Raw genomic sequence first — 17,944 nt, forward strand, 5'->3', positions numbered from 1 at the left:
GCAACTCACTGGATAAAAATATTTCCCCTTGTTTTGCTTGGCTCTTTCACCATCTTAAATCTGTGTCCTGTGGTTACTGATCTACCTACCTTTGGAAATATTTCTCTTTATTTATTCAAATCCAAATCCTTCTTATTGTGAACTCCTCCATCAAATCTCTGCTGAACCTGCTCCATTCTCGGTCGAACGTTCTCAGCTTCTCTTGCCTCCTCACATAACTCAAGCCCCTCATCCCTTTCTAGTCAATCCCTGCCACTTTAAGGTCTTAGCATCTGTTTTGAAGATTTGAACACAATATTCCAACTGAGTCCTAACCATGCATGCTTGGCAATACTATTATAGGAACCCCAAATGGTAGAGCATAGGCTATTTGGCCCATTATGTTGATGCAGGCTCTTTGAAGGAGTTTTATCAAACATTTGATTTGATTTATTAATGTCACATGTATACAGTATACAGTGAAAAGTATTGTTTCTTCTGCGCTATACAGACAAAGCATACCGTTCACAGAGAATGAAAGGAGAGAGTGTAGAATGCAGTGTTACAGTCATAGCTAGGCTGTAGAAAAAGATCAACTTAGTGCGAGGTACGTCCATTCAAAAGTCTGATGGCAGCAGGGAAGAAGGTCTTCTTGAGTCAATTGATACATGACCTCAGGCTTCTGTATCTTTTCCCCACAGGAGATGGAAGAGAGTATGTCTGAGATGCTTGGGGTGCTTAGTATGCTGGCTGCTTTTCTGAGGCAGCAGAGTTAATGGATGGGAGGCTGATTTGAGTGATGGACTGGGCTACATTCACAATCCTTTGTAGTTTCTTGTGATCTTGGGCAGAGCAGGAGCCATACCAAGCTGTGATACAACCAGGAAGAATGCTTTCTATGGTGCATCTGGTCAGAGTCTTAGGCTGCCGTGTCAAATTTCCTTAGTCTTCTGCTTGGTAGGCTTTATTAACTATAGTGTCGGCATGGGGCTGACCAGGACAGATTGTTGGTGATCAGGACATCTAAAAACCTGAAGCTTCTTAGCTTTTGTACTCTTTTTATAAAGCTCAGGATTCCATGTCTTTTTTTTAAACAGCTTCTCACCATATCATCCTGTCACATTTATGCACATACTCTCCCAGGCTTCCGTTCCAACATTCCATTTTAACATTGTGCTGCCTTATTTTTCAAAATACTGCTGCGGGATTGAGAGGATGGGTGGAGTCCATGGTTTGACATCTCATTGAAAGTTAGCCAGCACGTCTGACAATGTGGCACTCCCTTAGTACTGCACTGGACACGTCAGCCGGGACTACATTCCCAAGTCTCCGGAGTGGGACGTGAACTCCCAACCTTCTGATTTAGGAGCACAAGTGCTTTCAGCTGAGCCACTGGTTGGAGAGGCTAACTTGTGTAACCCTGCTTCAGGCACTGGCATTTCTCACTGGCACACATGCCAAACTCCTATTCCTGATCTCCCACATTTGTTGCACTTGTAGGACCTTTGGAAGGAGGTGTAGGCATGTTAAACTCGAGCAGAAATATTCAGAAAGGTAAAATTAAAAGGTGAATGAACTAAATTCACAGATGGTGAAGGAAAATGCATGTCAAATACAAAGATTAAAATTTAAAGCTAACTTCCGACTTGAAAGTGTGCAATCTGTCACAGGACTGACATTATACGATGACAGTCTGTCAAATTGAGAACTCTTTATGTTTTTTTTCATTTTAAATAAAAACATGTTTGCATTGATAACAAAAGACCACCTCATTTCCTTCTGGCGTACTGGAACTGTCACCAGCTGCCCATCATGACACATGTTTGGATATCGCACTAGCTATGTGCTTCTCGGAACATGGTCACAAGCGCTCAGCAAATGTAGCCTCCTGTGGCTTTGATAAAAAGGCTTTGCAATTCAGCCCCATTGAAACTGCCCTCATGGCTAGTTAGCTTGCCGCTAATGGCGAGTCATTCAGTTCCATCCAAGTAATCCACTACTCATTGAAAAAGTCCAGCGTGGTTTTTTCTGCAAACAGACTTGAATAAGTACAGTGTGAAATTGATTTGGGTTTAAAGCATAATTGCTGTTGTATTACAGGATCTATGGATCTTATCCAGCAGCAGAAGATAATGAACGTTCTAGAATTGTGACAAGGTGCAGTTGATTTAGTGCTTTGCAATGCAAAATAGCCTTGAGCTTTTAAATCCTATAGTCCCCATATCCTTTGTGGCCTTTTCAGTACATATGTTCTGTTCCTTAACATCTGATATCATTTTTTAAGAATGACCGTTAAAATTAGAGAAGTTTTAAAAGAAACACTTTTGTAACTCCACCCTCTGGATGATCTCTCTGTGCCGTGCATTTTTCCTAACCAGGAAGTCTGATTGACCTATCACATAGCTGGTCACTCGGAGGCACTGATGAGTGGCCAATCGTAATACTCCAGGCCTCTGATTTCTCATCCTCTTTGTGAGGGAGACTCTATGATTCCCTCAATGTTAATCTGTAACTGACTCTCTGAACTCTGTGTGAGGGATGAGGGCACATTCTAAAGATACGTACTCAGTGAGGTGAAGCAGTAGGTACAGACCCACCTGCCACGACTTAATGGCAGCACTTCCTCAGGCTCAGCAGTGGCAAACACCCACTAGGACCAAAGTACTGGAGAGCTGCCAATGTTCATAGGCACCACTATGAGTGAATACTTCAAGAAAAGTTGGGAATAAGACTGGAGAAGCAAATAATTAAAGAAATGCATCAGGAGTTGTGTATAAGCATGACTGAGGGATTGTTGTACTCTGAGATGTTGTATTTGTATGACACAAAGATAAGTGGAAAAGCAAATTGTGCAGAGGGTGTAGAAAGTCTGCAGAGGGATCTAGATAGGCTGAGCGAGTGGGTGAGGACCTGGCAGATGGAGTACAAAGTTGGCAAGTGTGAGGTTATCCACTTTGGCAGGAATAATAGTAGGAAGGACTACTACTTAAAGGGCAAAAAGCTGCAGCATGCTACGGTGCAGAGGGACCTGGGGGTCCTTGTGCATGAGTCGCAAAAACCCAGTCTGCAGGTGCAGCAGGTGGTCAGGAAGGCAAATGGGATGCTGGCCTTCATAGCGAGGGGGATTGAATATAAGAGTAGGGAGGTCTTGCTGCAACTGTACAGGGCACTGGTGAGGCCACAGCTGGAGTACTGTGTGCAGTTTTGGTCGCCGCACTTGCGCAAGGATATTTTGGCCTTGGAGGGAGTGAAGAGGAGGTTCACTAGGCTGATACCAGAGTTGAGGGGGTTGAACTATGAAGAGAGGCTGAATAGACTGGGCTTGTACTCGTTGGAGTTTAGAAGGATGAGGGGGGATCTTATAGAGACATATAAGATGATGAAGGGGATGGATAGGGTAGAGGTGGAGAGGTTCTTCCCGCTCAGAAAGGACAGCAGGACTAGAGGGCACAGCCTCAAGATAAGGTGGGGGGGGGGAGGGGGGGCAGTTTAGAACAGAGTTGAGGAGGAACTTCTTCACTCAAAGGGTGGTGAATCTCTGGAATTCTCTGCCCGTTGAAGTGGTGGAGGCTACCTCACTAAATATATTTAAGATGCGGTTGGATAGGTTTTCGGTAGGCAAGGGGATTAAGGGTTATGGGGAGAAAGCGGGAAAGTGGAACTGATCCACTTCAGATCAGCCATGATCTTATTGAATGGCGGGGCAGGCTCGAGGGGCTAGATGGCCTACTCCTGCTCCTATTTCTTATGTTCTTACCTAGGGTGATGCATTTAACCGAGAATCCATCTGACCTCTTGGATGGCCGTAAGATCCGACAGCACTATTTTGAAGAACAGGGACAAGGCAATTCAACCAGGTGTTCAGGCCAATATTTATCCCTCATTATGCCTTAAAACTGATGATCTGGTCATTGCCACATTGCTGTTTGCAGGATTTCACTGCTGTATTTCCTACATTACAGCAGTGACTATGCCTCAGAACTACTTTGACATGGCTTGAAGCTGCAAAAGTCTTCCTTCCATATGTCCAGCATCCGTCCGTCCTTCTTTCCCTCTGTTCTTCTTTCCTTCCATCTGTCCATCCTTTCTTTCCTTCTTTTCGGGCATGTTTTCTATATCAAAGGATGTTGAAAGGTTACGGACAGCGGGTTTGCTGCTGCTGCCCAACTTCAGGGGTGCTGGCATGTGACTTTTCAACTGAGAGTCACACCAAAGTGTCCTTGGCACCCTTGTCTGTAAGTGCCCAATTACTTCACCAGTTCCACCAGTCACCCGTACAACCACTCTCTGAGTGAGAACAGGAAGTAATATTATACCTCAACCGTTCCTCCCTCTTCTATAAAAAAAAATTTCCCCTCTCATCACTTAACTTAAAGCCTTAAACTTTAAACAACCTTAACTGTTCTCTAACTATTCTTATCAAGTTTAAGGAATCCTTACAGCCACTATTCCTAGTCTTTTTCATACTTCATCTTTCTGACTTTCCTTTGTTTCCCTTCATCATTTTTTTGGCTTGACTTAATTTTTGTATTGGTCACTCTGTTATCAGTTACCTCTTTCTGTGTCGCATTTTAATTTCTGTATAGGTTTGAGGAAGTCCAACTTTTGCTGCCTCACATTTATTCTTTGTGGGGATGAGTCTAAGCTCTACCCTAATTATCTCCTCCCTGAATATTTTCTGTTATTCCCTTCCTGATTTACTGGACTAGCTTCCATTTTTTAAAAAAATCTCTTTGAAAAGCTTTTTCCCCCAGTTAAGCACTGCTATCTTTAAGCCTTTTTCTTTCCTCCTTATTTTTATATGTTTCCTTCATTATGTTTTGGTCACTGTTTCTTATGTTCTTCCCTCAATTTTTATGTTATCTGCATGCCTCATTTCATTTCCAGAGCTAGATTCAGCTTAACTCACTTGTTAGATTTGCAGCTATACTGATCTAGAAAGCAGTCCAAGTCATACTTGTTGATCCCCTCCCATCATTGTCATTTTGAACACTCTTACCCCAATCTACCTTTGGATAATTATTTACCCATCATTGTGTCCTGTTGCCTTCTGCGTTCATGTCTAATTTGTCTGTATAATCTTTTCTTCTTTGTCCTTTGCAATGCTTAGCCTGTGAAATGCTCCCAATGGATTTACCAGAATGGTGCCAGGGATGAGGAATTTCAGTTTCGTGAAATCATAGAATCACGACAGTGCAGAAGGAGGCCATTTGGCCCATCGAGTCTGACCCAACCACAACATCACCCAGACCCTATTCCCACAACCCTCAATTTACCTTGATAATCTCTGGACATTAGGATCAATTTAACATGGCCCATCAAATTAATCCACACATCTTTGGACTGTGGGAGAAAACCCATGCAGACACGAGCAGAAAGTGCAGATTCCACACAGACAGTGATCAAGGCCAGAATTGAACCTGGGTCCCTAGTGCTGTGAGGTAGCAGTGCTAGCCACTGCGTCACCATGCTGCCTCTGAAGCTGTGCCTACTCCTGCTTCTAGTTTCTATGTCAACAAATTTAGAATAGAAGGCTGGAGAGAAATGATTTTCTGAAGTATTTTGTTGAGTTTCTTTGGTAATCGCTTAAGTTGCATTGAATAGAAATTGCCCTGTTTATGTAGCATGGATTTTAACTGTTGGACATCAATGCTTTATGGTAAATGCAATATTTTGAATTTTGTTGAGAAAAGTGTTGTTGTTTTTGACAACTATTTCAAACATCTAGACCATGATATGGATATGAATATGTATGTGATTGCTCCAGCCTGCCGGAAGTGCATTGAGAGGCTGAAAAGTCACAGTGGGCTGCGGTTTACCAACTTCACCGGTGAAGGCACTGCCTTTGTTCCAAGCATGTCGTCGTCTTTCCACCAAAGATCCTGGTTTGGAGAGGCTGAAACAGGGCAATTGAGTGTCCTCACTCCTGTTTACAGCGTGAGATTTAACAAGCCCCCCTTCTCTCTGCCCCACCCCGCATCCCCCAGCTAGTTGTCTACTTTCTCACTGTGAGTTTGACGTCTCTCTCTCTCTCTCTTTCTCTCTCTCTCTCTCTCTCTCTCTCTCTCTCTCTCACTCCCCCCTCTCCCTTTTGACTTCTTCTCCCCCTGCTCTCTGGACGCAGCCAAACGTAAAGCATGGAAACTAAATCGCGTAGGTAGTTTGCGAAACATATACAGCAGCAGCAGCACCAGCACCAACACAGAAGGTAATGAATTCAAGAGGAACGCCAACTTAAAAAACTGATCACCCAACTGAAATTGGTACTCGCTTGCCTGGAGCCTGCTTGCCTGCTAGTATGAGCTTTTACTTTGTTTGTGTTTTTGTTTTTATTAAACTGCTTCATTTATGTCATACGTGTTCCTTTTTTCTTTACTTAAATTCTGACCTTTCCTCTAGCTGTGGAATAGTGATGTTTAAATTACTTGAGAAACCCATTTCCCATTTTCCCCACCCCTCACCCCCCTCTGTTTTTTTTGTACATGTTGGCATTCGATGTAATATTTTTCAAGTTATTGCAGTTTAAGGTGCAAGTAGCAGGTGTAATGATCTGTGGCAAAATACAATCGTGTGCTGTGACATTTAAGTACAGTATTTAATTTGTTTTGTGAAACATTGCCTGTAATGCTCTTTGTAGCTGGCCTCCAATCCCGAGCTAGTGCATGCTAGGTCATTTGCATGTTCAGGTGCTTTATAGTCTGTGCCTGTTATTCTATAGTGCTGAAGGTCAGCCAAGTCAAAGTTCATAAATTGACTTGAAATGCTTTCAGCAAAGGCAGCAATCACATGTTTGTTTAATAGAAGATTGAATTTTTTCATTTGTACATGGAAATTATAAATTAGTTTCTTTTCCTTATACAAAATGTCAGGAGGTCAATTTATTCAAACTGCCCAAAATCCATTTCAAGGCCTTTTAATACATGTAGCCCTGAAATTGTATATGATACACAGAATGCAAAGCTGGTCACATTCCAGTATGTCAGTTGTAATGGGTAATGTTGTCACTTTAAGTAGAAGGCAAGTGGGTCAGATAATCTAGCCACATTACTTACAGACCCCCTTCTCTGTTTTAATTTAATCATTTCCTGATTGTTTGTGCTTTTTTCCTGAGAATGTTTTTTTTTATATGTGTGTGATTCCGTCACATAAGGCCCTCAGTCTGTGCGCTTTTTAAAATATATATATATGTAAGCCACAAAGCTTTGTGTGTATGCTTTTGCATTTCAAATTGAGATTTTCATAGCTGTCGAAATAATTGATTCTGGTTTGCTGGAGAAATATTTTATTATGTAATACAGCTCCTCTTTTATCACCAATTGGCAGATGAATAAATGATTGAACCTGTATTGTAAAGTGTGGATTCAGCTACAAGCAATTGAGGCCTCTGTTGACAACTGTGCTCCCAGCAAAATTTCAAAGGCCATTCCATGCTCAGGCATTTGCTCAAATAAAAAAGCATTACTGCATTACAAATGGTTAGAGAATTTCTGCATTCATAATCACTGCAAACATTTGAGCAGAAGTATTTCCCAGTTCAGACATTTCACTACAATCTAATGAACTTTTACATTTTGACAGTAGACCTGTTGCCTCATCCTGTTATATTAGCAGCACTGTCCGCAACAGGTTGGATTATATGGGACTTCCACAGCACAGAAATAGGCCATCCAGCCGAGCTCCTGTTACTAAATTTTGCAACTCCTCCCCTCCCCCAAACACCATCACCATAGGAAACATTCATTCTGGTTGTATCAGAGCTTTGTTTGGCTCCTGCTCTACCCAAGACCACAAGAAACTACAAAGGGTCATGAATGTAGCCCAGTTGGTTACGCAAACCAACCTCCCATCTATTGGTTCTGTCTACACTTCCTGCTGCCTCAGAAATGCAGCCAGCACAATTAAGGACCACATGCACCCCAGACATATTCTCTTTCGCCTTCTTCAGTCAGGAAAGAGATACAATAGTCTGAGGTCATGTACCAACCAACTCAAGAACAGTGTCTTCCCTCCTTCGTCTGTATAGCATGCAAGAAACAATACTTTTAACTGTATACTAATACATGTGATAAATCAAATCAAATTAAGTCACCATAACTTTTTAATCCCTTATCCCTTATGTATTTATCTGACATCCCCTTAAGTGCATCTATGCCTTTCGCCTCATCCTCACCCTGTGATAGGGAGTTCCATATTCTAAGATCTTTCTCAGGAATTCCCTGCTGGATTTATTAGTGGCTATGATATGTTTATGGCCCCATGGGTTTAGATTGCCCTGCCAGAAGAAACAACATCTGTAGGCCCATCCGTTCAAACTCTTTCATAATTTTAAAAATCTCTTACAGGTCGCTCCTCAGCCTTCTCTTTTTCAAAAAAGAGAAATAATCTGCAGCGGATCTCGGATCTGCAATTGTTTACGATTTACACAGATGATTTGGAGTTGGGGACCGAGTGTAATGAGTCAAAATTTGCAGATGACACTAAGATGAGTGGCAGAGCAAAGTGTGCAGAGGATGCTGAAAGTCTGCAAAGGGATATAGATAATCTGAGTGGGCGAGGGTCTGGCAGATGGAGTACAATGTTGAGATAAATGTGAGCTCATCCATTTTGGTAGGAGTAATAGCAAAATGGATTATTATTTAAATAGTAATAAATTGCAACATGCTGCTGTGCAGAGGGACCTGGGTGTCCTTGTGTAGGAATCTCAAGGAGTTCATTTGCAGGTGCAGCAGATAATTAAGAAGGAATGGAATTTTGTCCTTCATTGCTAGAGGGATGAAGTTTAAAAACAGCGAGGTTATGTTGTAGCTGTATAAGGTGCTGGTGAGGTCACACCTAGAGTACTGTGTACAGTTTTGGTCTCCTTACTTGAGAAAGGATATACTGGCACTGGAGTGGGCGCAGAGGAGATTCATTAGGTTGATTCCAGAGTTGAGAGGGTTGGCTTATGGGAAGAGACTGAGTAGACTGGGGCTATACTCATTGGAATTCAGAAGAATGAGGAAAGATCTTATAGAAACATATCTATTCCCTTCATAGTCTTATAAGATAGAAGCACAGTAATTGTTTCCACTGGCAGGTGAAACTAGAACTAGGGGGCATAGCCTCAAAATAAGGGAAGCCGATTTAGGACTGAGTTGAGGAGGAACTTCTTCACACAAAGGGTTGTGAATCTGTGGAATTCCCTGCCCAGTGAAGAAATCAAGGCTACCTCATTGAATGTTTTTAAGGCAAGGATAGATAAATTTTTGAACAGTAAAAGAATTAAGGGTTGTGGTGAGCAGGCGGGTAAGTGGAGCTGAGTCGACAAAAAGATCAGTCATGATCTTGTTGAATGGCGGAGCAGACTTGAGGGGCCAGATGGCCTACCCCTGCTCCTAGTTCTTATGTTCTAACCTTTACATTTTTAAAATTTTATTTTCTGTGGTGTCTCCCTAGATCCTGAAACATGTTGTACAAAATGGTGAAAATCCCTCTGCTATTGCAGAGTCTGAAAAAGAACTCCAGGGAACTTGCTGCCCCTCTGTCCTTTTTTCTGCAAAGTGGAGAGCTTCTCTCCACATTCCGTTCCTTCACTTTGCAGTGGGTGATAGTCCAGATGCTGTTTGTGACTTTTTTAAAATTGTAAACAGGAGTGAGTAATCTTCCGATGCCCTTTAATGCTAGCTATCAAGTTGCAAGGCACTCCTTTGAAACTAGGCAACTTTTCAAAGTTGTTTTCTGAATGATCCCAGTAATTGCTAATTATGCCTCTGTTGTCTTTGTAATAGATGATGAAACAGCAGTGGTCAATTTTCTTCCACTTGTAATCACTTCCAAATGTTAACCCTTTAACTGTTTAAATTCTGATCCCAATACAATCTAATAGACATGTTAGAGCTGATTAGCCAGTGAAAGTTCAGTGGTTAAGTTTCACTTGGGGAACCCAGCCTTACTCGCAACATTTTCTTAACCCTTTGTATGCCTGCCTGCGAGGACTCTCACTAACAGCCTATTGCCCTCCTAGCCATATGCCCCTGCCTTTCTCCTTTGATCTTTGCCTCCTGTTAACTGATTCAAGAAGTATGCAGATTGAAACGATTTACAGGAAGGGACAGGTGTTAACAGCGCTTGCACCCAGCCAACCCCACCCCTCCACCTTAACCCTTCTGGCCACGTTCTTTTCTTGTTCAGACTGTTTTCCTTTTGTTTCCTTTGCAGAACAAGAAGAGAACTTTGAGTTTATAATCGTCTCTCTCACAGGCCAGACGTGGCACTTTGAAGCAGCTTCTTACGAGGAAAGGGATGCGTGGGTACAGGCGATTGAGAGTCAGATTCTGGCCAGCTTGCAGTCCTGTGAGAGCAGCAAGAACAAGGTGATTTCTTACGGTCCTCTGTTCTACTTGGCTTGCCGGCAATGCTCCAACGACACATACATCCTAACTGCTTCCCTTTCTAAGGTGCTGAGCTGCGGTACAGAGAACCAAAGCTCTCATTATTTTTCAATAAAGTTGCATGCTATGAAGAGGACATGGCCTTTTCAGTTTAAACATCTGGACATTATTCCTACCAGTTAGTGCCAGCGTCTTAGTGCTTTGAAGCTGTATTCTTTTTTAAAGAAGCCCCACTTAAGACTTCATGGTTAAAAAACAAAATAAAAGTTTATGTAAAATTTGGCATCAAGACTGCACAGAGTAACAAATACTCCACTCCCTTTCATTAACTGTGCTGTTGGAGCTTTAATTTTGTTCTGTATATAACCCAATTAGAGCGGTCTCTAGGGAGAGCCAAACAATGATCTTCAATTGCTTTACAAGATCCATTAAGGACACTGGGCGCCACTAAGCAGCCCTGAGTTTCCACAGCACTAATCCTTTTTTGTGCAGTTTGTTAGTATTTATAGCAAAATGCAAGTTTCTCCACTATGTTTTGTGGTGAATGTGAAAGAAATTGTCCCTGGCTTTCAGCACTTTGTGCCCGGATTTTTGAAGGCAGGGAATGCCATGATCCGTTGTGTTGTCATCAGGGTATAGTCCAACAGCCTAAAAAGTTAATCATGTTATTAGCTGGCAGACACACAAGGCAGAAGGAGGTCATTTAGCCCCCTGAGCCTGTTCCAGCATTTATTTAGATTATTCCTGATCTCTACCTTAGCTCCATCTACGTGCTTTGTTTCTGTAACAATTAAATACCTGACTCGACAAAAAACGATCAATTCAAGTTTTTAATTTTCAGTCCCAGATTCAAAAGCTTCCTGAGCAGAGAGTTCCAATTTCATTGCCCTTTACATACAGGAGTGCTTCTTTACATCACCCGCTGCAAAGCCTTGCTCTAACTTTGAGGCTACACTAAAACTCTGAGTGGGATTTTCCAGCCATGCTTGCCTTGAAGCTGGAAAATCCTGCCCAAGGTCAACAGACCTTTCCATGCTCTGCCCTCGCACGTTAGGATTCCCATGGCAGGCGGAACAAGAAAATCTGCCTCTCTATATCTTTCAATATTATCAACTGCACTTTTTAGCTTTTCAGTCTTACAGTTTAACCTTTTGAATATTAAACATGAATTGTATGATAATCAATAGCTTAAGAAATTGTTATTTCTCAGCCCACATGGCTGGAAGAGGTCTCTTCAATGTTTTATGGTCAGCATTATACTGAAGTCATTTGACAAATGTTTGTTGAGGATTATGTATATAATACGCTTATGGACTATCCTAAATATTCTGTACACTTGTACATTGAATGGACTGTATCTTGGACAGTGGCTCAGTTTAAAGTTGCTATATCCCGGAGTTATAACACCTTGATTAAATGGCTTCTGCACTTGGCATGCAGAGGCCAAAAAAGAGACAGAAGCTACTGAGCCATATTGAATGAATTCTGTACTGCAGGGACTTTGCGGTCTTTGCTACTCAGAGTTCTCCCTCTCCCCTACCTCCCTATCTAACCTCGCAATTAACACATCCCATGCTAATATGTGGAAGGTGGGAGGCGAGCCCAGAAAAACAGACCTATAATTGCAACAACATTTTTATTAGTATGCAGCATCATAAATAATGTGATTGTGCTTTTATTGGCCCTGATTGTTTCCTGTCTGTCATTTTGCTCCTGCATTAGTCACGACTGGCGAGCCAGAATGAAGCCATTGCCCTTCAGTCAATCAGAAACATTCGTGGCAACTCTCATTGTGTGGATTGCGAGGCATTAAGTGAGTGATGAAAAGATGTTTTCTGTCAAGTGCTGTTTTCTTTCTAATCCCTGTGCCTTTCGTCACTGGAGAGGATTTCTGGGAGATGTTAAAGAATCTCAAATTCATATAGCGCAGAAGAAGACCATTGGCCCATCTTTGGTACCTGCTCTTTGAAAGAGCTATCCAATTAGTCCCACTCTTCTGCACTTTCTTCATAGCCCAGCAAATGCTCTGTTTTAAGTTCAGATCCAGTTCCCTTTTGAAATGTATTATTGAATCTACGTTCAGACAATGCCTTCCAGATCGTAACACACCCACTGAGTTTCAAAAAAACCCCACCTCTTCCCTCCCTCCCCCATCCAGCTGGTTTTTTTGCCAATTACCTTCAATCTGTATTCTCTGGTGATCCTCCGGCTGGTGGAAACAATTTCTCGCTCTTTGCTTCATCAGACCCTCATAATTTTGAGCATCTCTATGTTAAATTTCCCCGTTTCTGATCTAAAGAGAACAATCCCAGCTCCTCCAACATCCCAAAGCAGCTGAATTCTCTGTTTCCAGTCTGGTAAATCTCTGCACACACTCCAAAGTTTTGACAACCTTTCAGTTTCCAGAACTGGATGCAATACCCCAGTGGGTAGTCTAACCATTGGTTTATCATAGTTTATATCTGCAAGGGTAGCTAATGGCATTACGTATCCCATGACAGACTGAGGAACTTATGTGGCCAACACAGTCACATTTGGTAGCAGTCCATGGAGGTGCATGCTATCAAGTTTACAGGACGATTAGGTCAAAGCTCTGCGTAGACAGAGGCCTAGTCACAAGTGCTCAGGGGAAGCTGTTTTATTACTTGCTGTAAACCTGCTGTCAGAGTTAGAGTAACTATTGAGTCCCTGACACTTACTAGAGGCACTGCTGCCAAATCAGCAACAATCATATATATACTTCTTTTTGAACGTCTAATTAACACAGTTAATTAGATAAGAGATATGATTTGATCGTCACAAGAAGGGTTCCCCTTATGAGGCTCCTGTTATATTGCAGCTGTCAGTGTTGAACTGTAGGATATCACCCGAGTCTAATGTGTGAAGTAAATATTGAGAATGTGAAATGGAAAGGTGCCTCTTGGGTGCATGTTTCATATTTCCCACATAGCTCCGTAAGTCTATTCAAAGAATCATCGAGCCATCAAAACCAAGAATGTCCGAGGTTTGATCCCTGTCCACAGCATGCTTTACAGCCTGAAAGAGTAAAAGAGTGTTAATAAAAATAGAAGATTCTGGAAAAATTCAACATGTCTGGCAGCACTTGTGGAGAGAGAAACAGAATTAACGTTTTGAGTCCATATGACACTTTTTCAAAGTTGAATTGAATGTCAGGTTGGCTGATGGTCCTTGGGTTAATAGCTCAGTTTACTGATAATTTAGTATAGAATCATGGTAATGTACAGCACAGAAGGAAGCCCTTCAGCCCATATTGTCTGCTTCAATTTTTTCAAAATCACTTCCTCTGCTCTTTCCCCATTTCCCATCTTCTCTCCTTCAACTGTTTCCAGTTCCTATATGAAGTCTACAATTGAATCTGTCCACCACCCTCCCATGCAGTGCATCCCAAATCCTGATCACTCCTTGTGTTAAAGGATTCATGTTGCCTCTTGTTCTTTTGCCGATTACCTTAAATTGATGTCCTCTGTAAAACTCTTACTTCCCCTGAAAAGCAATTCTCATTGTTTGCTCTTAGTAAGTCCTTCATGTTTTGAACCACCTTTAATAAATCTCCTCTTAGCCTTCTCTACTGTAAGGGGAACAGCTCCAGTTTCTTCAGTCTACCCAATATCTCTATTTCCCCCATTCCTATCACATGGCCTCAACAACTCCTCCAGAAGTCAGCAAGATCCAGTGTTCAAAGAAAATATTATAACAAAGGATAACTTTGTCCATGGAGAAAAGGATGTTCTTTGTCCAAACTCATTTTCAAATTGGACTAAGAGAAAATTAATAAGCAGATCAGGAGCATCTGTGGAGAGAGAAACAGACTTAGCAGCAAGAACGTATCAAAACTACAGCACAAACAGGCCCTTCGGCCCACAAGTTGCGCTAGTCATATCCCTACCAACTAGGCCTATCTATAACCCTCAATCCTGTTAGTGGCTGCAGTTTTCCGGCCGTTCATGCCAAATTCTCTGTCCTCGCAGAGGGGCGTGAATGGCCAGAAAATTCCAGCTGACGTTTCAATTTGGACCTTGCATCAGCTGGAAGTTTGGATGGTAGGTCACGATCTAAAACATTTGATTCTGTTTCTCTCTCCTCAGGTGCTGCCTGACCTACTGAGTATTTCCAGCATTTTCCATTTTCGTTTCCGATTTCCAGAATCTGCAGGGTTTTGCCTTTGTATTGCTTTATTAAGCACTGTTTAATTTACTTTATTGTTGCTTTAATTATTTCAGATCCAGACTGGGCCAGTTTGAACCTTGGAGCCCTCATGTGTATTGAATGCTCAGGTATCCACCGTAACCTTGGCACTCACCTGTCACGGGTTCGGTCCCTTGATCTTGACGATTGGCCCCTGGAACTCATCCGGGTAATGTCATCCATTGGGAATGAAGTAGCTAATAGCATCTGGGAAGGAAGCGCTCAGGGACGCAGCAAACCCTCACCGGATTCCACAAGGTACACACACGCATCTCTATTCATTACTCTTGAATTAGTGATTAAAACCCTGAGTTAAGCCTTTGATGTCTCCACACTGCACCATTCAAACAATGCCTTGATCAGTTTGTATTCCACAAACTTGGACTTATTCATACCAAGTTCTTTCAACTCATCACCCTGTGTTCACTGACTTACGTTGGCTCCTGGTCTGGCAACACTTTGATTTGGGTCTGTGGTGGTTCTGAGGTGCAAGTGAACAGGTTTGATCAAACATTGGCATGTTTTGATAATTTAAGAGTTTGTTTGAATGTCAAATGGAAGTTAAGAGGTGGCAAAAAAAAATTTTGCAACTTACAGGAGTTGCATGGGTAAACAGAAGTGGACATGTTCCATTTTATTGACCCAAAAGCAGAGACAAAATCGAAACATGAAAAATTTTGTATTTGGAAGTATCTGAGTTTTAAAGTGGTATGAGAATAATGGAAGTGGAGATGAAAAGGGGGAGGAAGGGTACTTTTACAGTTACTGTGGAGAGCTAGGGTTTGGCTGTATGGGGAAGATCTGCTAGAAACAGTCCTAGGCTCAGAGAAGATGCAGTTTGAATCAGCCATTCAGTCAAGCCAGAAAAGTCTCGGGCTGCAAAGAGCAGACGTGTTTGAAGATTTTGTGGGTTTCCTCAGCAGAATGGAAGAGAGTTTGAGATGATGTGACATATACCTTATTAAAGAGACAGCAACTTTGCCTTTGTATTATTGGATTTTTACAACTAAACCTCTATAAGGGAGTGTTGCCCAGAAGCTGTTTACTTGTAGATCTGAACAGGCCTTTTCAGGGGCAGGGGTGATATAAGACTAATTGTAGCTGTGTGACTGTAATTTTGTGTGATTAAGTTTTCTTTTCTTGTCAATAAACCTTTTAACTTTAATTTTTTTAAATCCCAAAAGTATTACTGAACTTCTTGCTGCTGGAATTAGTATGTTTTAGCTTTCAGAATATTAAAAAAAAAGGTATGGCCTGTATGCCAAGTTTCCCTCTGAGGGGCTTGGTTTGTTCAGCAATTAACATCTTTTGTGGTCATAACAATATTGAGATATTTATATATATAAGGCTGCCTGACAAACATTGCCTTTTAAATAGGTGGAAAGCACTGCATTGTTTGATCATGCCATTCAGGCTAGAACTAATAATCAAGTTTATTTGCAAGATTTATAACAATATGGAAGTCGAAAAAATATAGCTGAGAGGCTTTGACATACCGCTTTTACCTGTACCAAAAATAGCAGTTCTCTAAAGTCTTGAATCCTTTTCAGAATCCATTAACTGTCAATCATAGCTCACGTTATGCCTCAGAGAGATTTGGCTGTATGTGCAACATGGAAATGAATGGTTGAACAAGGGGAATTCTAGTAAAGGGGAAATCTGTTGCAGTTGCACAACTCCACATAGGCTTTTCCGTGTCAGATCAGAACAGACCTTTCATATGCAACATGTAAATGTGTTCATAGACAGTTTTCAGTTTCAGGCAGATTGGTTATTATAAGCCAGTTTCTACCATTTGTATGGGGTTTATTTTTAACACCTTGGCTATGTGTCCAATGGAGGACAACCTCTTGTGGCTATTTGCCTCTTGTGAGATTCACATAAAATCAGCATTCCAAAGTTGGAGGATAATTCCTGATACAATTAACATGTAATGACTTCCCTCCAGGAGATTTTTAAGCATATTGCTTTGAAATTCACTTCTCTACACAAAAGCAGAAAGGTTCCTCTTAGGAAGAAGCTGTTTATATTTCCAGTATTAGTCCTGTCTAAAATTTCATGTCAAACAGATAAGAGACTTGACAGTTTGAAGTAAAACTGGAATTGCATTCTGTTACGCTTATATTTTCTTTTCTACCTCAATCCCATCATCTCTTCAGCCTGCATTTCCATCTCTTCCTCATCACTTTCTACAATTATGTAAACTTAGCTATCCTTGGAATGTGGAAAGGCCTTGAAAAGGCCCTTCAAGCCTTTTCGTGGCTGATCTGTACCTTAACTCCCTTTAAACTATCTTGGTTTCATTTCTCTTAATCCCCTTACCTAATAAATATTTAGTGATTTCCATTTTGAAGTTGTTATTTGAACCCTAGTCTCAACAGCTTTTCTGGGGAGAGAGTTGCAGATTTCCATTGTCCTTTGCATGAAGAACTGCTTCCTACCTTCACCCCTGAACAGCCTGCTTCTATTTTTAAGGTTACACCCTATCGTTCTGGATGGTTCCTAACAGAGGAAATACATTTCGTCTCAAATCCTTAAGTATTTCAATTAGATTACTCCTCAATCGTGCATACTCAAGTGTCTGTGTCACACACTGTGGGTCCATGGTGAGGAAGATCACACCTTCAAAAGTATGAGAAGTCACAACAATAAATTAATGCCAGCAGGTTGTTCTTGTTCTTGAAGACTTGGAATGAAAAGGAAACGTGTTTCTTTATCATATACAGCCAAAAAGCCGGAGAGAATTGCAGAGGAATTGACAGACCCTTGATCCAAAAAATTAGGGCAGGAAGAATGGACAAATGAGTTATCCTTGGTCTATCCAACCAACTTGGCCTCATCTGTATTTTCTTCCAGTGGTGGAAGGGTGACCATTTTGAGATTTCTAGAACCATGTTAACAATCCTTGTCTCTGATTCACAAGCTGGTCTTTTTTGTCTTGCCTTGTCCATAAATGTCTGATTTCATTGGCCTGCAGTTCAATGTGCCCCAGTTATTTGCATGTACCTTGCCACAGTGACCTGTCGGACTGACAGGGGTGGGAGGAGGAAAACAAAGAAGGCCAACACATACATAACCCACAGGGATTCTCACCCAATGTGTTTGGGAGTGGGGCTGCCAATTTCTTTTCTGGTCTCCCTCCTGAGGCCAATTCTGTCATTTCACCTTCTGCTTCAAGCACCTTGAAGGGTCATATCGCAAACCTTCAGGGGCTGGTGGCTATTGGGCAGTGTAATGACCTACTGAACAAACCAAATCCAGAACAAAGGAGCATCAACATGAAATTGGAGTCTTGCTTCTTATGTTTTATTACTCAGAGGATGTGGGCATAGCTGGCAAGATTAACATTTGTTGTCCATCCCTAGTTACCCTTAAAATTGTGGTGGTGA

The 17,944-nt window shown here is 41.7% G+C and overlaps 1 protein-coding gene across 1 annotated transcript in view; it reads left to right on the forward strand.

The window, feature by feature from the left end:
- Nucleotides 1–17,944, forward strand: part of agap1 (ArfGAP with GTPase domain, ankyrin repeat and PH domain 1) — a 712,549-nt gene that overhangs the window by 604,033 nt on the left and 90,572 nt on the right. The window contains exons 12-14 of the mRNA XM_080198627.1: nt 10,177–10,331; nt 12,072–12,162; nt 14,591–14,813. Of these exons, the coding sequence (XP_080054753.1) occupies nt 10,177–10,331; nt 12,072–12,162; nt 14,591–14,813 (469 nt within the window). The remainder of the gene's footprint in view (nt 1–10,176; nt 10,332–12,071; nt 12,163–14,590; nt 14,814–17,944) is intronic.

This window comes from Carcharhinus amblyrhynchos, chromosome 11 (genome assembly GCF_965287045.1).
Source record: "Carcharhinus amblyrhynchos chromosome 11, sCarAmb.v2.hapA, whole genome shotgun sequence".
Classification (NCBI taxonomy): Eukaryota; Metazoa; Chordata; class Chondrichthyes; order Carcharhiniformes; family Carcharhinidae; genus Carcharhinus; species Carcharhinus amblyrhynchos.